Raw genomic sequence first — 23,417 nt, forward strand, 5'->3', positions numbered from 1 at the left:
AAAATGGTAAATCTTACATTCTATATATTTTACAATAATTAAAACAAATATATACTTAGATATACCTAGATATTTATTGGTAGAAACACTAAGAATATTCTGTAATAAAACTATAATTAAACAGGCTTTCCCTTAGTGGCTTCATGTATTAACATGAAACTTAAACAGAAAATTAATAAAAATAGGAGACAGTAGAAATAATTTTCTATAAAGGACTTGTCACCTTTATTAATCACAATTAATAAAGAGGTAAAAATCAAAAGAATAACTTTTCAATTTAAGTCAGCAACTGTCCAAAGCTCAAATGAAAGAGAAATATAAGCTAAAACTAAAGAGAGTTGTCCATAAAATAAACAAACAAACAAACAAACAGAAATTGTGATACAAATAAATCGAGAATACTATTCCCTGAACAAAAATAGTCCTATCAGCTTTAACATTATAATACAAGAACATACGGTCAAATAAGAAACATCTGGTGAGTTGATGGTTAAGTTTTTTTTAGACTATCGTATAAAACATTTAAGTACTTACCTGAAGGTGACACTTCAGAAGCTCTCAACTATTAGAAGCAAGTTAGCCTGGTGGGGAAGGGGCCCCTGACTGTTAAATTGATGTCTCAAGGTGATGAAAGCTTGTCATAATACACATAAACACAACCTAAATGTTCAAGGAAACTTTGGCACATGATATCTAAGTTGAAAATGGCAAACAAGATGCACTGATATACTTCATTCTAGACAATATGGCTTCCACTCAAAAGTCATACCTAGCATGATTCCAAAGGTCAGAAAATGACCTAGTGCAAGGTAAGAGAAAAATTTATCCATCTGTTATGTCATTTCACTACATTTGTACCCACCTTTCAGATTTGTTTTGACGAATACATCCTTCAATGATTTCTTTTACTTCAGGATCAGTGACTTTATTGAAACTGGCTGGTTTTATGCCCTGGGAGAAGAAAATTAGTTTCTAATCACGAACTAAACAATTGAAAGCCCACTTATTAAAATGATTTTTACCAATGAACCATATTCATTTTAAATGAGATAAATATATACATACAGTATAAGTTTAACAACTTTTTTGACAAGGATTTTGTCTTAGCTTTACAAATAAAAGTGATAAATTGTAAATAATCTAAATTGACAACAGAACCAAATTACATAAATTATGTAATAAGTATATGCTAATATTATATAGAAATTTAAAATGTTCTCAAATTAATTAATAACATGGAGAATTCTCATACTGCAAAATTAAGAAAAAAATAGGATTTAACAATGTACAACAGTATATCCCAATTAGCAAAATATACTAAATATTTTTTGAAATCAGAAACAAAATCAATGTTATTAAAAAATACTTTTGTCAAATATATGGTAGCTGAAGGAAACTGGACTTTGGGTGGTAAACACACAATAGAATATACAGATGTCAAATTATAATGTATACCTGAAAATTAAATAATTGTGTTAACCAGTGTTACCCCAACAAACTTAATTAAAAAAAACACACACACTTTTGTAAATTCCTAAGGGCTTCTCTATCACAAACATTCCAAATCAATATTATTTCAAAGTCTTCTAGAATGGCTAGAAGCAATGAACAATCAAATTAATTTTTTGGAGATACTAAGTCATGTGTCCTATAGAATGTCCACATGCTAGACATTGGCCTTATTTCTTATTGTCTCCTTACACAAACCTCTGGAGTGAGACATACATTTGGAGTTAACTTGGGTTAATCACCTCTGATTCTCAGTCTCATCATTTGTAGTGAAGATAGTACCATCTTGTAGGGGTATAAAGATGAAAGCATGTGGCATACAGTATACATTTAAAAAGTACCTATTAGCATTAGTTATCTGAAATACTCTAATAATCTCTTTAGCCGCCTACCTCAAGCCACCCAATTGAATATGAATGAAGCAGATCTCCTCTGAAAAGTCCTAACACTTTGCTTCTACCTCCCTTAGATTCCTTACTATACCCCTATCCTTTTATTTTTATAGTTTTTCTGTCAACTTATATTATTGTCCTACTAAAACTGTAAGCTCTTAGTGAGGAGCAAACACTTATTCATTTTTGCATTTTTTTTTTGCAATTTCTAATGCAAAAAATTGCTCATAGCAGGAAATGAAATACTATATCTGTTGAACTACATTTTGAATGCCTTTCCATAATCAAGCTTTTAGAACTAAAAGAAATCTTCAAAACTAAAGTTAGTCAATCTTTATTATCTATCTTTGGAAAATAAGATCCATCTAATAAATATCTAAAAATTCCTTACAAACAAATGAATATAGAGGATATATCTATGCTTTCCGAAAGATACTAATATAGAGCATTCTATATGACCCCAACAGAGTATAGGTATACAACATAAATCTAAAGCTTATTTCATTATAATTATGTTAAATTTAGCACTGTTATACAGAACTAAAAAAAATTAGGTTTTACTAACTTGATTTTAATGAACTTCAACATGAAATACAGCAATTTGTGAAGTAAAAAGAATAAAGTTATACCTACACTAGTTACTTTACGGTATATTTGAGCTGCATTCTGGCACTCAGAATAAGGGTACTCCGAAGTAGCCATTTCCAGCATACACATTCCAAAAGCATAGACATCTACAGACTCATCATAGTGTTCTTCATACATCTCTGGGGCCATAAACTCAGGAGTCCCTACAAAATAACACCATGACCACATATTTGTTAAAGATCACTTTCCTTTTGCTAAAAGGATTATCTGAGTTAATTTCTGCTCCCCAAAAGCAAACGTATAAATAATTTGTTGAATACGTGCTCTATCTACATAAAGCACTTAAAGAACTTCCTTAACTTTCTGTACCAATAAAGTACAATCTGTAATGGTCAAGATTAGGTAATAATCACTAAAATCTGTTTTTATTTTTAGCCTTTTTATTCAAAATTTTTCTGAATTAAATTAGTAAATTATCTTTCTTAAATACTCAGAAACTTTCAATAATCTTAAATATATCCCACAAAAGAAATACACTAGGATGTCTCTGAAATAAGTCAATATATAATAGATATTTCAAAGCAAATTCACATTCTTGGCCAGGGAGCACCAACTTTTCTGTAAAGGGCCAGATGGTAAATATTTCAGGCTTTGCAGTCTATATGGCCTCTCTTATGTCTACTCAACTCTGCCCCTATAGTACAAAAGCAGCCATAGACAATATATAAACAAGTAGGTACAGCTGTGTTCCAATAAAGCTTTATTTATAAAAATAGGCAACAGGGCCAGATTTGGCCCATGGGCTATAGTTTGCTGTTCCCTGTTCTAGACATATACCATTAACAAATCTCTCTTTATCCAACCGATAAAATGTAAAATGTTAATCACCAATGACACTTTTAGCAAATGATGTGCGCATTAAAGTGGCTAGTCCTAGATCACCAATCTTCACAGATCCAGTGGGTCCCGTGATGAAAATATTATCACACTTCAGATCCCGGTGAATAATAGGAGGAGTCCTAGTATGCAAGAACTGCAACCCCTTTAAAATCTGCCTGCACCAGCTCCTTAAGACCTTTGGTTTCATGACTTTAAACCGTTTTAGGTACCTACACAAAGAAACAAAAGACCACATGTAAACAAACATACTTAGCTTATTGTATGAGCAGTAAATCATTTAAGCTAGCACATATTGCATATGCTGTACTATGATTGCCATCACTGAGTTGATTTTTTTAGTATCTGTTACAGCAAGAAAAATTTAAATCTAAGGCCTCATTCTTAAAGATAATCTACCAAGTTCAGCATTTTTAATTCAAAACAAAAATCACTCCAATCGGACTGGCCTTTTGTGGAATGGCTGCACAATTTTAAAAAGAAAGTCCATCTTTACTTCCTAATAACTGCTTAGATAGAGTCACCCGAGGGTTTAACTCTAAAAAAATTTAGTGCAAAAAATACTAGGAAACAGAAAAAGCATACCCCACGTTTCATAGTTGCAAATAAGTGATACCATACCAAATGAAAAACAATAGTCAGAAAAAAAAAACAATGGGCTACAATTACATTGTTTGCTCACTAGGTATGTGAACCTGGCCACATACCCAACTTTTCAGTATCATTTACAAAATGATATTATATTATCCTATAATGATCTCTAATTCTAAACTTCTATGATATCCCACAAATACTAAGTTCTCCATATTGTATATTCTAACAAACTTCATTAACATCCTAATGTTTTTAACCTGCCCTGAAACATAGTCACTAGATTCAGATTCTTTAATCAAGTAGTATTATTTTACAAGCAAGTTTTATGACGCCTGAAAACTATTTCCAAATAAAACTACATCAGCACTATCAGGGTCAACTTACGTCTTTAAAGTTCCTGATGTCATAAGTTCAGTGACTAATACAATACATTTCTTTCCTTTTAATATAGACTCCCAGGAATCATAAAATCGAACTATATTGGGATGTTGGAGACCCTTTAACATCTCTGCTTCTTCCTTGAACCTTTGCTGCTCAGCTTTGGTTAATTTTCGGTCCTGGAATGGAGGAATAAGTTCCAAATTAAGATCTAAAAATTCTCATGCACACTTCTAATACTAATCAAATGAGTGCTTTAATTTATTTTATTTATTGATGTATTTATTTTTGCCTGTTGATTCTTTTCTCAGGACCTATATAATCACTGATATCATTTTGTTACTTTGCCTCCTCCCATACAGCAATACAGTAGTTGCTACATTTTTAACTAAATATAAACCCACCTACATAATAAATCGGCACCTTGAAAAACAATATCTTGGATGTTAACTAAACTTTTTGTGGTAAACATTTTGCAATATATACATATATTATTAAGTTGTACACCTTAAACTTATACATTGTTATATGTCAATTATAGTCCAATAAAATTTCCTTTGCTGGAAAGGAAAAACAATATCTCAAAATGAGAAAAAGTAATAATCAAAGCAAATAATAGGAAAGTTTCCCTAAGAAATCCACAATTTCCACATCTAAAGGGTCTATAATGTCAGGATAGGAATAATCAAATGTTAGACACCTAGACACTTATTCCAGTCAAATATATGAATTGCCAACATATTTCCAGATAGAAATATAAGGTAACCAACCAGTTAAAAACCTTCCAACAGTCTTCGGATGTCTAATCTGCTATATTAAATGCTAGAAGTCAAAAGAGCAATGTTTACAGAATTCTGAACCAAGATAAGCTATCAAGCAAATTTATAATGGAAAAATAAATAAATTTCCATGAATACAAGGACACAGAAAGTACACCACACCATAAACCCTTTCTGAAAATATTACTCAAAGAATTTCAATTAAAATGTGGCCAAATAAAGTTGCTAGAAAAGAAGGGTGTGGCATACAATGAATAGTTAAGACATTTCCAATATTGCTTACTTAGCGTTAAGCCTAAGTAATCACTCCTTATGTAGTTGGTAAATTTGAATGAATTTTCTAAACAGTAATTAAAAGACATATAATGCAAAAAGAACAGTCTAGAATTGAAATTCCAGTTTACTTCACTAAAATGTAATGGATACGGAAGAATAATTTTTTTTTCTGCAAGGGGGAGCAAGAGAGAAAGGATTGACAATAAACAATTTTTTGATTTTGATAGAGAAATAATCAAGATTCAAGTTAAAAATTTAGGTGTGATTTCCTTTTCAAGATGGTTGACAACATATTAATTCCCCTCCTGTCCTAAATCCTACCAAAATAACAAAAGAAATATGTAAATCCACAGTAGTGATGGAAATATGAGAAGGGTTCAAACAAAAGATTTTTTAAACCTAAAATATATACCTTGATAGAATATATATTCATGAAACTTAAGAGAGTAGAAGAAATGGCAACCTGATAGAAGCAAATGGCTTCTGTTAAAGAGATTTTTGTTGTTGTTATAATCAAGACTTCATAATAACCCTTATAAAACAGTACACCAGAGTTTGGACAATTTCATTTTTGGTTACCTATTTCACATCATTCCTTGATGTGCATTAGGAAATATGTAAAAGGATATCCAAATACAGCATGGTTTGGGATTATGAAAAATTAGAAACAACCAAATGTCAATAATAAAGTTTATTATATACCAGGCACTGTTCTGAAATTTATATATATACACATTTAGTCCCCATAACAACCCTTGAGATAGACATTACTACTGCCATAATCATTTTGCAAATAAAGAAATTGAAGTTAAGATGGTTAAGTAACCTTCCCAGGATCAAATGAGTCACAGTGTGCTAAACTTGGTTATAACCAAATAATGGCTAAAAGAATGAGATAGATCTATGTGTACTATTGTGGATGGATCTCTAAGACATACTATTGAGTGAAAAAAAAAATCTAGTATATATTTAAATGCGTAAAAAAGGACTGGATATACAAACGGATAACTGCAATTATATCTATAAAATTAGGAAGACTGGCATGTTAGAATCTTTTCTTTAAATGATAACCATTTGGTATACCCCATAGTCACTGAGGAATATCTTTTGCTTTATTGAATATCTATTATTTGAATATCTATGTTTTAGTCTCTTAAGAGTTTAATTTTTGTATTTAACTTTTTAATCCATCTGGAATTCATTCCTGTACATGTAGTATTTTCATCTGGATGGTTATCAGTTAAACTATTCTTCTCTGACTTAAGGAACATGTTTGTTGTATATTATTAAGTTTCCATTGACACTGGGTTTTGTTTCCTGCCACCAATCTGCCTATTCCCATGGCAATGGCTATCAGTACGTTTAATAACTGGTAAGGCAAGTCAATTTCCTATTCTTCATTATTTTCTTGGCTATTCTTATCCATTTATATTCCATACAAACATTAAGATCATTTTTCTGATTAAAATAAAAAAGAATCTCTGGAAATCGTAATTGGAATATATTAAATATATACTAATTTGGAAAAAGAAAATGGCATCTCAAAACTGTCTAAGATCATGGTATATATATTTCCATTTGTCCAGTTTCGGTAAGATATTTTTTGTATGGGCAGGGGCAGGGAAAAAGAGGTGATACCCTCTCAACTTCTTTTTTCCTGAGCCACATACTTAATTTTAATTTATTTTAAAATTTTACTTTCTGTAGTACAGTTCCATGAGTTTCAACAAATGCATAAAGTCAAGTAACTACTGTGACAATTAAAACACAGAAGAGTTCCACCAATTCCCTCAAAAATTCCCTTGCACTATCCCTTATAGCCAAACCCTTCCTCTTCCTTAAACTCTGGAAAACAATGATCTACTTGCATTTATTATTCCTATAATTTTGCCTTTTCTAGAAAATCTTACAAATGGAAAGAAACTGTACGCAGCCTTTTGAGTCAGGCATCTTTAACTCAGGATAATGACTTTTATTTTATTTTATTTTATTATTAAATTTATTGGGGGTGATAAAGGTTAATAAAAATATGTGTTTTAAGTGTAGAGGTCATGATACATCATATGTATATTGCATTGTGTGTTTACAAATCTCCTTCAGTCACCACATATTTGACTCCTCTTCACCCTAATTTACTACCCCTCTTCCCTCTGGGAACCACTAAACTGTGGTCCATGTCCATGAGTCTGTTTGTCTTATTTATTTGTTGCTTTCAGTTTTATATCCCACATGTAAATGAAATCATATGGTTCTCAATTTTTCTATTTCACTTAGTGTGATAAATCAAAATCCATCCATGCATAATATCTTTTAAATTGATCCACATTGCTGCTAGTATCAATAGTTTGTTGCTTTTAATTGTTGAATAGTATTCCACCATGGATGTACCACGGTTTGCTTATCCATTCCCCAGCTGAAGAATATTAAGGTGGTTTCCAGTTCGGAGCAATTCCAAATAAAGCTACTATAAACATTCAGGTACAGGTGTTTGTGTGAACATAGGTTTTTCTGGGTAAATATCTGAAGTGGATCGCATGATGTTCGACTTTTTAAGAAACCGATGAAGTGCAAAAATAGTTCTACCACTTTGTATTCTCACCAAAAATATATGAGAGTTTCTCCACATGCATCATTTTCACCAGTAGTCAGGGATTTTTGTTTGGTTGGTTTTTTAGCCATGGTAATAGGTAGACTGTGGATATCAGATTATGGTATAAATTTCCATTTCCCTAACTATTAATTATATTAAACATCTTTGCATATGCTTATTTGCCATATGTCTGTCTTCTTTGGTGAAATGTATTCAAATCTTTAGTCCATTTTTAAATGGGTTGTTTTATCGTATAGTTTTGAGAGTTCTTTATAGATTCTGGACACAAGTCCTTTGCCACATTTGAAAATAAGCTCTGCCAGTCTTCTTATGTATTGTCTTTTCATTCTCTTATCAGTGTCTTTCATAGAGCAAAATATTTTAATTTTGATGAAGTCCAATTTATTGATTTCTTCTCTTATGGATCATGCTTTTGTTGTAATATCCAAGAACGCTTTGCCTAAGCACAACTCAGAGATTTTCTCATATGTTTTCTTCTCGAAGTTTTACAGTTTCATGTTTTACTTTTTTGAGTTAAATTTTGTATAGAGAGAGTTAGGTTGAGGTTCATTTTGTTGAATGTGCACGTAAAATTGTTCCAGCACCTTTTGTTGAAAAGACCACCCTTGCACCATTTGTCTTTTTAAAATTACTTTACCATATCTGTTTGGATCTGTTTCTGAATTCCATTCTGTTCCATTGATCTTTGTGTCTATCTTTCTGTAATGTCATACATGTTCTAATTACCTTTAGAGTAAGTATGGAAATCAGTTAACATGAATTCTTCAAACTTGTTCTTTATCAAAATTGTTTTAGCTATTCTAGTTCCGTGCTTTTCCATATTAATTTTAGAATCATCTAAAAAAATTCCTGCCGGGAGGTTAATATAATTTTCTCGAACTTCTAGGTTATTTGGAAAGAATTTACATCTTAACAATATTGAGTCTTCTAAGCAACCAATCCATTTATTTAGGTCTTCTTTGATTTCTTTTATTAGTGTTTTTTAGTTTTCAGCATATAGATTCTGTACATACTTTGTTATATTTATATTTAAGTATTTTGTGGGTTTTTTTGTGCTGTTGTAAATGGTGCTTTTTAAAAATTGCAATTTCCAGTTTTTCATTGCTATTGTATAGAGAAATACTTAATTTTGTTTATTAACCTTGTATCCCATAACCTTGTTAAAAATCACTTATTAATTCCAGGAGTTTTTAAATTCCTTGGGATTTTCTTTGTATATAATCATGTCATCTATGAGTAAAGACATTTTTATTGCTTCCTTTCTAATCTGTATTCTTTTTCTTTTTCTTGCCTTACTTCACTGGCTAAAACTTCATTACGATTTTGAGAGTATCATATTGGAAGTAGTGTGAGAGCAGGCATCCTTGCCTTGTTAAAGTAAAAGTATTCAGTCTTTCATTATTAAGTATGATGTCAGCTGTATGTTGTTGTTTTTTTTTTATTTTCTTCAGTAGATGCTCTTTATCAGGGTAAGGAAGTACCCTTCTAATGCAAGTTTGCTGATTTTTTTTAATCATAAATGGATATTGAATTTCTTCAAATGCTTTTTCTGTATCTATTGAAATGATCATGTTTTTTCTTCCATAGTCTGCTAATGTCTAATTACATTGATTTTCAAATGTTGAATAATCCTTCCATTCCTGGGAAAACTACACACGGTCATCACGTTATCCTTCTTATGTGTTGCTAAATTTAATGTGCTAATGTTATGTTGAACATTTTTTCATCTATCTATGTTCATGAGGGATGCTGGTCTGTAGTTTTCTTATAACATCTTTACCTGTTTTACTATCAAGTGGATGAATTTTGGCTTGATTCCTGCTCTGCTGTCTTGAGGCAATCACTTCTCTAAAAAATGTTAATATACTAATGATGGCTTAGGCCTCCATTGTGTTATCCTATACATTCTAACTTCTTCTTCAGGGGTCTTCCAGAGAGCAGATATTAGAAAATGAGATTTTCCAGGAATTACATTCTATCATCAGCAGGAAGATATAAAGCTATCTCTTTCTCAATGTTTGTTTGTACTATTTTCTTATGTATTGATTTTGCTAAAACATCCAAAACTATATTGAAAAAAATATAGTGATGACAGTCATCACTGCCTTTCATTGTATTTTAATAAAAATAGCTTTATTATCTCATAGCTTAGAATGTTTACTGAGTTCTGTTTATATTTTCACAAACAGTTTACCATGTTGAAGTCATATTCTTTTATTCCTACTTTTATTTTTAAATAAAGAGTGGTTGCTAAATTTTATCAAATGTTTTCTCAGCATCTATTGATATGATTTGTTGTTAGGTAACTGATACAGTACTCTTTCTAAAATCTTAAAGGCAACCTAGGTACAGAATGCTATTCTTTTGATCCAATGGTGAATTCTATTTGCTAACATTTTACTGAGGATTTCAACATTTACATTTATATGTGAGATTCTTCTCCTGAAATGATATAAGGATTTGATATTAAGATTTTAATGGCTTTGTGAAATTAACTAGGGTTAAATAGTTTTAACATTGGAATCACTTATCATTTAAAGGTTGCCTAGAAATCAAGCTCTGAAATCACTTGCTCTGGTGTGTTTTATTCTTTTTAAATTATTAAAAAAAAATTCTGGCATAAAGAATAACACACTACCAATTTGTACTTTTTAATCCCTTCACCTTTTTCACTGAGCCCCCTAACTCCTCTCCTATCGTGCAACCATCAGTTTGTTCTCTGTATCTATGAGTCTGTTTCTGTTTGTTCATTGATTTTATTCTTAAGATTCCATATATAAGTAAAATCATATAGTATTTGTCTTTCTGACTTATTTCACTTAGCATAATACCCTCTAGATCCATCCATGTTGTCACAAATGGTTAAGTTTTCATTCTTTTTTATGACCTAGTAATATTGCATTGTATATATATATCACCTCTTCTTTATCTGATTGTCTATTGATGAGAACTTAAGTTGCTTCTGTATCTTGGCTATTGTAAATAGCACTGCAGTAAATATGGGGGTGCATATATCTTTTTGAATTAGTGTTTTGGATTTCTTTGGATAAATACCTGGAAGTGCAACTGATGAGTCATAAGGTAGTTCTATTTTTAATTTTTTGAGTCATGGGGACATTAAGTACAGCATAGGGAATATAACCAATAGTATTATAATAACCATGTATGCGGTCAGATAGGTACTAGACTAATTGATTGGATCACTTCATAAATTATATAAATGTCTAACCACTATGTTGTATACCTTAAATTAACATAAAATAATACTGAATGTCAAATCTAATTGTAAAATATTTTTAAAGTAATAAAGAAAACTTTTTAAAAAGAATAAGGTACTAATAGCTAGCTTTGTTGAATTTTAACATTTGCCAAATTTCTTCCATTTTAACAAGACATTAAATATATAGTTGAAGCTCCCTAGATACCCTTTCTTGATTTTATCTTCTTCCTTCCCTTAACCACTATCTAAATTAGGTTTCTAATCCATTCAAGTTTTTAAAAATATTTTTAATTATATGCTTGTATTCATAAGTAATATAATTTTACAAGTGTGAAGACTTCACAGAGGTGGTTATTATGTGGTATGTGTTCTTTGGCAAGTTATTTTGTTCAACATTAAATTTTTACATTTATCTATTTTTATGTGTATAGTTCTAGGTTATTTTAACTATTGTACAGTATTTCATTATGTAGTTCTACCATGATTTATCCCCTCCATCTACCGATGAACATTTAGGCTGATCCATGGTCTATTATAAATGATGCTGCACTGCATATTCTTGGATGCCTCCCCATTCTGGTGTTATGAAAAAAGAGAATTTAGATCCTCTAACTTGTCATCTATAATAAATAATCTATTCAACTTCTCCTTTGCTTGGGTATATTTTGGATTTATATTTTGTTTAGGAGTAATCCATTTTAAACTTAAGGTTTAAAATGTGTTATCAATGTGAAAGGTAGAATCTAGATGGTGGGTATTATGGAAGTTCTCAACAAGTCTTTCAACTTGCTCTGCATTTGAAATGTTTCATACTTAAAATACTGGGAAAAATTTGTAGTCAAAGTTGAAGATTATATTCTCTTATAATTCTTTTCCAAAGCATTTTTTTTGCCCTCTTATTTTTCTTCATCAGGTTCATTAATCAATTTACAGAAATCCAAGAAGAGTAGAATTTATTTATTCTGTTTAAAAATTTTTTTATTAATTTCAGTATCTTTAATTTTCTCTTCATCTGCTTTCTTTTGTCATTATTTCCCTACTGTCATAAAATGAGTACTAAATTCCTTCTAGTTGTTATTAATAATGATGACATTTTAGGGGATAAATTTTCATCTGGGGATAGCTTTTACAAAGATCCACAAGTTTTGTTGTAATATCTTCTTTCTCATTGCTTTCCAGGTAGTTTATAATTTCAGTTTTGATTTTTCTCTTTGATCCAAAATTTATCTATGAGTGTGATTTCTAATCTCTAAGTTGTTAAGAATCTTTTGAGTATTTGTTTCATGATTTATTTAAAATTGTATTGAGTAATGAAGAATATAAAATCTCTTTTCTTTAACTTAAAGTTTTCTTTGGGCCATATATTTAACCAATCTTTTTAGTGGCTTGTAGACTATAAAAATGTGTAATCCCTATTTGAAAGATATGAAATTCTATATATCCATCAAATTGAGTTTGGGGATTATATTATCCAATTCCTCTATATTTATTCACTTTTTTTATCTGCTAGATTTGTCCTATTCTGAAAGAAATACACCTGAAATTCACTACTATACTATATATTAATCCATTTTCTTCAAACGTATTAGAGGTTCTGAGTTTAAATTATTAGCCAAAATATTTTTGGTGCTTACAGGTCTTTGAAGTAACTTCTTAATTTGTGAAGTAAATAACTTCCTAATATCCTATTTAATGCTTTAACTTTACTTCCTTCCTTCTGCAATAGATACTAATATTGCCATTCCTACTTTCTCTTTGCTTGCTTATACCATTATCTTAGCCTTTCTTTATCACTATTTTAAGTATGTTTTTATAAACACATGTGGTTTGTCTTTTAACACTATCTGACAGTCTGTTATTTTAACAAGTAAATAAGTGCATTATGTCCACATCCGATATAGCAAATGATATACTCAATTTTATTCCTTGTATCTTATATTAGGTTCTTTGTTGTTTCCTTTATTTGTCTTAATTTAGAAGTATGTAATATTTTTTTCCTTTTTACTAGTGGTTAGCTGCAATTTCCTAACACTTAAAATCAAACAGTAATGAACTAATTCAGCAAAGTTGCAGAATATAAAATCAACACAACACTTAAAAATCAGTTGTTTCTATACACTAAAATAAATAATCTAAAAAATAAATTAAGAAAACAATTCAATTTATAATAACATCAAAAAGAATAAAGTACATAAGAAAAACTTTAAGGAGAAAAAAGAATTATAACAGTGAAAATTTCATAATATTGCTAAAATTAAAGACAAATAAATGAAAACATATCCTGTGTTTATGGATTATAAGACTGGATATTGTTAAGATTTCAATGCCAAAAGAAATCTGCAAATGCAATGCTTATCAAAATCCCAATGACTTTTTTTGCACAAATAAAAAAAACCCTAAAATTCATATGGAATCTCAAAGAAAATCAAATACCCAAAACAATCTTGAAAAAGAACAAAGTTGGAGTTCCTGATTTCAAAACTTACTACAAAGCTACAGTACCCAAAACGGTGTGATACTAGCAAAAAGACAAACATAAAGATCAATGAAATTAGAATATAGAAGCCTGAAATAAACCTTTACAAATAAACTTTCACATATATGGTCTAATAAATCATTTTCAAAAAGAGTGCCACACTTATTCAATGGGGAAAGAATAATCTCTTCAAAAACTGGTTGGAGAAACTGGGCAGTCACATGCAAAAGAATGAAGGTGGACCCTTACCTTATACCATATACAAAATTAACTCAAGACGCATCAAAGACCAAAGCATAAGAGCTAAGAATATAAAACATTTAGAAAAAACATTGTGGAAAAGCTTCATGACATGAGGATTAGCAATGAATTTTATGATATGACACCAAAACCAGACAAGTAACAAAAGAAAAAATAAGTAAATTAAAATTAAAAACTTTTCTCTCTTGGCCTTAACACTATTTTCTTAGAAACCTCCTCGCCATGAGAGCCAAGTGGAGAAAGAAGCAAATGCGCAGGCTGGAGCGCGAAAGAAGAAAGATGAGGCAGAGGTCCAAGTAAACTTGCTAGCTTATGCATCCGTGGAAGCCATAGCAGAAATAAGGAAAGCCAGAGGCCAGGGACACTGATACAAATTGTTGGACTGCATGCTCACTGTCTAGAACTTCTCAATGGATCTAGAATATCCATCACCATCTGATCACTGCAACCGCCTTTTGAGAGACCTCCCTTGCTCATACAAAAATGACAGTTCCTTATGGTCTTTTGCTCTGGACCTGTGACATTCTGGACTAGTTCTGTTCTTAGTTGTGCCTGAATGTAACGTGTACAATAAATGACTTCCTACACTGTCTTAGCTTAAGAGAAAATTCTTGTCTGTTTTGTGGTTTTTATGTTTCCATTGGCTGGTGATTCTTTATCTGTACACTCAGCCCTGTTACTACCTGGTACTATAGAGATTGTTGAGCTACATAGGAAACCACGGGACAGCGGGAAGGTGGAGTGGCCCCTGTCCCTAACCAACATCTGGTTTCTTGCCCTAGGTAGTTGAGTATAGGTAGTCCATCTTGAAAAGTGTGTAGTGGACACTTAAGAAAAAAATTAAATAAATAAATAAATAAACAAACAAATTAAAAACTTTTGTACATCAAAAGCAGTATTAAGAGAGTGAAAAGGCAATACACAGAATGGGAGAAAATATTTGCAATTCGTATCTGATAAAGGATTAATATTTATAACATACAAAAAAAACCCTCCTACAATTCAAAAGCAAAAAGACAAACAACTCAATTCAACAACTGGCAAAGGACTTGAGTAAATATTTCTTCAGGGAAGAAATACAAATGGTAAATAAACACATGAAAAGAAGCTCAACATCAACAGTCATTAGGTAAATGCAAATCAAAACCAGAATGAGATACCACTTCACACCAATTAGGATAGCTATTAAAAAACACAAGGGATGCTCGAAAATGGTGTAGATGATAAAGGCTTTGCTCATCTCTTCTTGCAACCATATCAAAGTTGTGAAGGAAACACGGACAAACAGCAAGGCAAGTTGCCTGGGGTCTAGATGAACAGAAGACCTACAATTAGGAAGAGAAATAAGAAATCATCCTGAAAGAGCAGGAGGTAGGAGGGATCAAAGAGGGAGGCTGCCTGGACCCCAGTGGCTGAGTGGGACAGAGGCTGTGGCAGCTGCAGCCAGTAGCAGCAAATGCCTCTTAAAGGGGCCATGTCCATGAGCAGATTTTAGCAGTGATGGACCAACTCACTCTGAGCACCACTGCTGGGTGGGTTTCTCAAGAGACACCAAGGACTTATAGGGGGAAACTGAGTATTTAGAGCAAGGGCTGGAGGGGAGACTATCTCCCAAGCAAAAATGCTGATGGTATCCATTGTTCTTCTGTTGAGCCCTCCCCACTCCCAGTGTGTGGATACCATGCCGCCATAGCTGAGAGGTCATCAAACTGGATAACAGAGGTTGCTCAGCCCAGAGGATTCCCTGAAACTCCACTTCCCCTAACTCGAGGCCCTACATAAGCCACATCCAGTTGTGTCCTCTTATGAGTCTGGTGCTCTTTACTGAGCCAGCTCCAAGACTCATACTGGTGGCAGTTGGCCTCAGTTTCTGGCGTGGCCTCTTGAAAAAACTATAAGCACGACATCTGTGGATTCCTTGCTGAATATTAACAGGTGGCCTGGAGGAGTACAGGCTGAGGCTAACTTTGACCTGCAGCTGAACCCCTCTCAAGACTGTGCCACAAAAGAGACACCTACTTCACAATGTCATGCTAATAAGACCAGGAGACATAGGAGCTTTACTTAGTACATAGAAACAGATACAGAAAGGCAGCCAAGATGGGAAGACAAACAGAAACCATATAAGAGAACAGAACAGAGATCCAGGAATAATGGAGTCAAGCAATCGAACAGATGCAGAGTTCAAAACACCGGTTACAAAGATGCTCAATGAACTCAGCGGAAGTGTAGATGAACTCAGTGAGAACTTTAACAAAGATAAAAATATATACAAATGGAGATGGAAATTATAAAAAGGAACCAGTCAAAAATGAAGAACACATTATCTGAGATGAAGATTATATTATAGGGAATCAAGAGAGTGGATGAAGAAGAGGATTGAACCACCAATATAGAAGATGGGGAGGCCAAAGATATCCAATAAGAATGGCAAGAAAAAAGCCAAGACTATAATAATAATTTAGGAGCCTATGGAACAAAATTAAACGTAAAAACATCCATGCCATAGGGTACCTGAAGAGGGAAAACAAGAAACTGAAGAGCTATTTGAAGAAATGATGATGGAAAACTTCCCTCACCTGGTGAAGGAAATAGACATACTACCCCAAGATGCTCAGAGAGTCTCAAAAAACAGGAACCCAAAGAGGCCCACACCAAGACACATTATAATTAAAATGTCAAAGGTTAAATACAAAGAGAGAATCTTAAAAGCAGCAAGATAAAAGTAGTGAGCTACCCACAAGGGAACACACATAAGATTGACAGCTGATTTCTCAAAAGAAACTATACAAGACAGCAGGGTTTGGTACAAAATATTCGGTGTGATGAAAATCCATGATCTACAACCAAGAATACTTTATCCAGCAAAGAGATTGTTTCAAGTCGAAGGACAGATAAATAGCTTCCCAGACAAAAATAAGCTAAAGGAATTTATCATCACCAAGCCAGTATTACAGGAAACATTGGAGGAACTTTTTTAAGAAGAAAAAACATGTATCAAAAACAGGAATAAAGAATGGTAATAACTACATATCTCTCAACAAGTATTTCAAATGGCAAAGAATTAAGTGCTCAAACCAAATGATGTTTAATAGCTGAATGGATAAGAAATCAAGACCCCTATATATGCTGCCTCCAAGACACTCAATTCAGATTAAAAAAAACACACACACACTAAAAGGACTAAAAGGAAAGGGATGGAAAAAGATATTGCCTTGATGGACCTAGAGGGTATTGTACTGAATGAAGTTAAGTCAGATAGAGAAAGACAAATATCACACAATTTCACATACATGTGGAATCTAAATAACAAAATAAACAACAGAAATAAAAATAAACTCATAGATAGGGAGAATATTTTGAGGACTACTAGATGGGAGGGGGGTTGGGGGAATGATGAAAAAGAGCAAAGGGATTTAGAGGTACAAATTGATAATTATAAAATAGATATGGAGATATAAAGTGTAACATAAAGAAAACAGTTAACAATGATGTTAAATATGTAAGGAAGAAGAGGGTTATAGATTTAGTGTGGTGATCGCTTTGTGAGTTATATAGAGCTCTAATCAGTATGCTGTACAACAGAAACCAATATATTTGTGTACACCGACTATAATTGAAAAAACTCATTGAATTGTACAATGTAAATATGAACAACTAATTGTCTATTGTATTTCGATAAAGCCAGAAAAAAAACACAACAAAAGAAATTGAAGAAGACACAAAGAAATGGAAAGATATTCTGTGTTCTTGGATTAGAAGAATCAACGTAGCTAAAATGATCATATTACCTATAACATCATACAGATTTAATGCAATCCCCATCAAAATCCCATTGGCATTTTTAAAGAAATAAAACAAAATATCATCAGATATTTTGGTAGCACAAAAGACCAAAATACAGCCAAAGTAATCCTGAGAAAAAAGAACAAGGCCAGAGTTATCTCCGTGCCTAACTTTAAATTATACTACAAAGTGACAATAATCAAAATAGCATGGTACTGGCAAAAAATCAGACATGCAGACCAATGAAATAGAATTGAGAGTCCAGGAGTAAACTCCGTATATATGGGCAAATAATTTTCAACTAAAGGGGCCAAAAACATAAAATGGAGAAAGAAAAGCTTCTTCAATAAATAGTGCTGGGAAAACCAGAAAGCCACATGAAAAGGAATGAAACTAGACTCTGTCAATCGTCATACAGCAAAATTGACTCAGAACGGATCAAACACCTATCAAACACCTGAATATAAGGCATGAAACAATAAATTGCTCAGAAGAAATCATGGGTACTAAACTCATGGATCTTGGACTTAGAGAGGATTTTATGAATTCGACCTCAAAAGCAAGGGGAGTAAAAGGTAAAATAAATGAATGGTACTACATCAAACTTAAAAACCTTCTGCTCAGCAAAATAAATCGTCAACAAGTAAAGAGACAACCATCCAAATGGGAAAATTATTTACAAGCAACACCTTTGATAAGGGCCTAATGTCCAAAATATACAAAGAACTCTTACGAATCAACAACAACAAAACCAAACAATCCAATTGAAAAATGGGCAGAGGACCTGAACAGACACTTCTACCAAGAAGACACACAAATGGCCAACAAACGTGAAAAGATGCTCAACTTCACTAGTTATTATAGAAATGCAAATCAAAACCACAATGAGATACCATCTCACACCTGATAGAATAGCTATCATCAACAGGACAAGTAATAACAAATGCTGGAGAGAATGCAGAGAAAAATGAATCCTCATAAACTGATGCTAGGACTGCAAATTGGTACAGCCACTATGGAAAACAGTATGGATGTTCCTCAAAAAACTAAGAATTGATCTACCATATGATCCAGCAATCCCTCTACTGGGTATTTACCAAAGATTTGAAAACCCAGATCTGAAAAGGTATTTGCACGCTGATGTTCAAAGCAGCATTATTCACAGTGGCCAGGACATGGAAGCAACTGAAATGTCCTACAATAGATGATTGGCTAAAGAAGCTGTGGTACGTATATACAATGGAATATTACTCAGCCTTAAGAAAAGATGAAATAGTGCCATTTGCGACAACATGGATGGACCTTGAGATAATCATGCTAAGTGAAATAAGCCGGACAGAAAAAGCTGAAAATCACATGATATCACTTATATGTGGGATATAAACCTAAAAGTAACAAATGAACAGGACAAACAGAAACTCATGGACATGGACTATAGACTAGTGGTTACCAGCGGGTAGGGGGTTAGGGAGGAGGGAGTAGATAGATGGTTAAAAGGGGTCAAATATAGGGGGCTTGGGGGAGGGTGAAGTAGGTAAAGGGGATCAAATATATGGTAGCTGAAGGAAACTGGACTTTGGGTGGTAAATACCCAATAGAATATTCAGATGTCAAATGATAATGTACACCTGAAAATTATATAATTGTATTAACTAATGTTACTCCAATAAACTTAATAAAAAATAAAATAAAGCGTAATAAAACGAGGAAAAAGGAAAAATAAAGGACGAAACACAAATGGTCAACAAGAGAGCAGTGACATAATGGAGTTGACATAGAAATTAGTCAAAAAATATTGTAGTCTACTAATATGATCTTTAAATTTACTGTCTCTAGGTAAAGTCATCACCCCAAAATAGCATCAAATATCAAGTTTACAGTTTTATAAAGATTAATTTATAAGGCTGATAAATATAATAGAGGTCATATAAAAATTTACAAAATAAATTTCAACTACACACTACTTTAAAAAGAAGTATTGTCCTTTTACGAATGATAACTAAACACTATTATAATATATGGCATGCCAAAAATGTACACAAAACCTTTCCAGAGACAAGGCACAATACCAACATGACTGATCTGCATATGTATTTATTTAAAATAAGAAGCATTTCATTTCCAGAAGGTAAACTATGACCTTAGCAGCTATGTCTCTTAATGCAAACACCAACAATGAACTACAGAACTAGGTCAGAGGTTTTATGGATCTCTTTCTGCAAACATGAAAGATGGAAGAAATAATCAACAATGTTATAAAAGCTGTATAATTAAATAACTTGTTCAAATAAGGATGAACACTATGAAGGCTTCAAAATGGTGCTTAACTTACAAAGCGGTCTATCAATGACTGTTCTGAATAAATACGAGGTTGCTTGGTATTTTATCACTATCATTTAATTAACACTCAAACATGTACCACATGCTTTATAAGCATTATCTCTAATCCTCAACATTATATTTCTCAAGCTGACCAGCAGGTACACAAGTTCCATTTTGTTGTTCTTTATTTTCTATACATCAGAAATGTGTATTACATTTTTCTTTTTTAAACAAGTGAAAACCTGAGGCTTCAAAATGTTAACCAGCTTAGTTTGCCCAAGGTGCCTAACTGGAAGAGGCAATAATGGAACCCAGGTCTCACATATTCTGAAACACAAGCACTTTCTAGTTTATCACTACCACACAGAAACAATATTCACAAAACATGACTGCAGATACCTCACTCACAAGCTACTTTCCTTGGAGAGACAGTGTACCACCCCAGAACTCCAGCTATATGAAATAAACATACACTAGGGCAATGACAATTTATAAATGGTACCATCAAAGAATTAATCAATAAATATAATAGTCATAGTCTAGCCATATTAGCATGTTAAAATTTTTAGCAATAATATTCACACCTAAAGAAAAGTGCTCATCAGTGGTGATCAAGATAACATGGAAAGGGTAATGAAACACATACAGAACCAGGTTCGCTTGTCTTTCAGTACTGTTGAACAAAGAGGGTGACCTCATCCAGTCAGGACCTGAGCATCCAGTTCATTTGGTTTTAGCAGGAAAGACACAGAGAAACATCTAGTTACCTTGTTCTGGCTCTGTACTTACCAAGCCAGTTTCTGACTATAATTTAGCTTCCCCTGTATCTAGCCTACAGACCAACTAAAGCATTTGACCTAACAATTATATTCCTCATTCTAAATTAATAAATTTGTGTCCTAGATTTATCACAAGTCAGTCTCCCCAATATGTCCAACCACCTCTGGACATTGATAAATGGTGAAGGCTAGCCTTTGAACCATAGCAACCCAATCATGAAACTGTTCCTCAAGCCAGGGAGTTTCCTTATGTAACACCATTAATTAGTACCCCCTTGAGCTTTCAAAGTTTAATGTTAAGAACCTTATTTTAAACAGGATCCATCTAAGAAACAATTTGTTCAAAAATGGTTTAAAACATAAAAGAATGATCTGCTCAAATACTAGTGAGGGAGAAATTCTTAAATCATCTATGCAAATGTTTTATATATATAATTGATGGAACACAAATCCGTGCTCTGCCCCTTTGAGTAACTTACTTAATATATTTAAACCTCAGTTCTACCATCTGAAAACTAATCACCCCTACCTCATGCAACTATTGCAAGGTTTAAATAACATATTCAAATTAAGTACCTGCGTAAGTGCTCAATTAATGTTAATTTTCCCCTAATTCCCCCCTCCCCACTTCCACCCCAGACCTACAGATGTTGTCATCTCCTCTTTTTTTTTTAAGAATTGGATCTCTGAAGGTGGGCTGTCTCCTCCCACGAGCTGGTGCCCTGGCACCCCCAGGGCCTAGCGCACCCAGAGGGACCTGGTGCACTCAGGGCCTGGCGCACCCGGGGCCTGGCGCACCCGGGGTATAGTCTGTGGCTCCACCCAGCGCGTGAACCCAGGACCATATGCATGTAAAGCAAATGTGCTAACCAACTACACTATTGAGTCACCCCAATTGTTAATTTTGATAATGGAAAAGTATATGATACCATTATTAATAACTTAAGATATACTAAAGTTCCTCAACCCTAAATTCCCCAATTTTAGGATTTTCAGAAACTCAGTAGTCATACTTATGAAGAGACCACATAAAACTAAGAGGTAATTCTAATCAGTAAGTGTAGAGGCAAGATACACCAATGAATGTCAAAATTGGTGGAAAGTTTGAGGAGAAACAGATTTGCATAGTCTCAAAGTATTTACTCCCAAGATATTTATTAATCTACAAAGGGAAAAATATTAATTTTACAATATAGAAAACCTATCAGGCACCACCCTAACCAAGTGATCAAGGTTATTAGCACCAGTAATCCATATCAACATCATGTACCCTCTGCAATGATGCACTGAGAAGGGTGTATCACTCCGGTGGAATTCTTGCCAAAATTCATAGCATAAATCTAATCATGAGAAACCGTAAGACAAATCCAAATTAAGGGATATTCTAAAAAATAACTAAGCAGTATTCTTCAAAAGCTCAAGATCATGAAAAACAAAGAAAGATTAAAGAACTGTCACAGATTGGAAGAGACTAAGGGAACATAACAACTAAATGAAATGCAGGACCCTGAACTGGATCACAGGATTAAAAAAGGACATCAGTGGAAAAACTGGTGAAATCCAAATAAGTTGTGTACTTTAGTTAATAGTATTATACTAATGATAATTTCTTAAATTTTGATAAATCATCTCTGGTTTACATATTAACATAAGGGAAAACTGAGTGAAGGGCACATAGGAACTTTCTACGATATCTTTGCAACTCTTCTGTTAGTATCAAATTATCTCAGAAAAAGTTAAAATAGAAAAAAACTAAGTAATAAAGGAGTGGTATCCCTGTTGTCTACTACTCTCAACCCTACCATTTCCTTCAAACAAACCTATATTTACCAGCCCTTTCATCTGATTTTTACTAATTCCAATCTCCAAACCTTCTTATTACGAATTCCCTCTTCTTAAGCTTTATGAAAATGGAACCTGTGTCTTTTTCTCTCCATTATGTCCTTAGCACTTAGCTTCATTCTGACACACTGTAGATACTAAATATTTGTTGAATGAATGAACAAATGAATGAATGAGTCGTGTGTATTACAGTCATTTCCTATTGCTGTTTTTAACAAATTTTCCTATTACTGTTTAACAAACTACCACAAATTCGGAGCTTAAAACAACATAAACTCATTACCTTCCAGTTGTGGAGATCAGAAGTATAAAATGAGTCTCACTAGACTAAAAACAAGGTGTTGGCAAGGCTGTGCTCCTAATGGACACTCTGGGTAAGAATCTGTTTCCTTACCTTTTCCGGCTTTTAGAGGATGCCCACATTCCTTGGTTCACTCTCTACTCTCAGCAATTGCATCACTCCAACCTCTGCTTCCATCATCAGATCTCCTTCTGACCATGCCTATCCTTCCTCTCTCTTATAGGGACCCTTATGATTACAAGGACCCTTGTGATTACACCAGGCCCATCCAGATAATCCAGGATAATCCACTAATCACAAGATCTTTAATTTAATGCATCTGCAAAGTCATCTCTGTGAGGTGAAGTAACATATTCATAGGTTCCAGGTATTAGGACATGGACGTCTTTGTGGTGCAAATATTCAG

At 33.0% G+C, this 23,417-nt stretch overlaps 1 protein-coding gene across 1 annotated transcript in view; it reads right to left on the reverse strand.

Annotated features, from left to right (window-relative positions):
- The window catches only part of WNK3 (WNK lysine deficient protein kinase 3), a 147,585-nt gene that overhangs the window by 93,282 nt on the left and 30,886 nt on the right, over window positions 1-23,417 (reverse strand). Inside the window, 4 exon segments of the mRNA XM_036227332.1 lie at window positions 863-951; window positions 2,535-2,692; window positions 3,378-3,598; window positions 4,365-4,537. Coding sequence (XP_036083225.1) covers window positions 863-951; window positions 2,535-2,692; window positions 3,378-3,598; window positions 4,365-4,537 — 641 coding nt within the window.

The sequence above is a fragment of the Rousettus aegyptiacus genome, unplaced genomic scaffold (genome assembly GCF_014176215.1).
Source record: "Rousettus aegyptiacus isolate mRouAeg1 unplaced genomic scaffold, mRouAeg1.p scaffold_m13_p_9, whole genome shotgun sequence".
Lineage (NCBI taxonomy): Eukaryota > Metazoa > Chordata > Mammalia > Chiroptera > Pteropodidae > Rousettus > Rousettus aegyptiacus.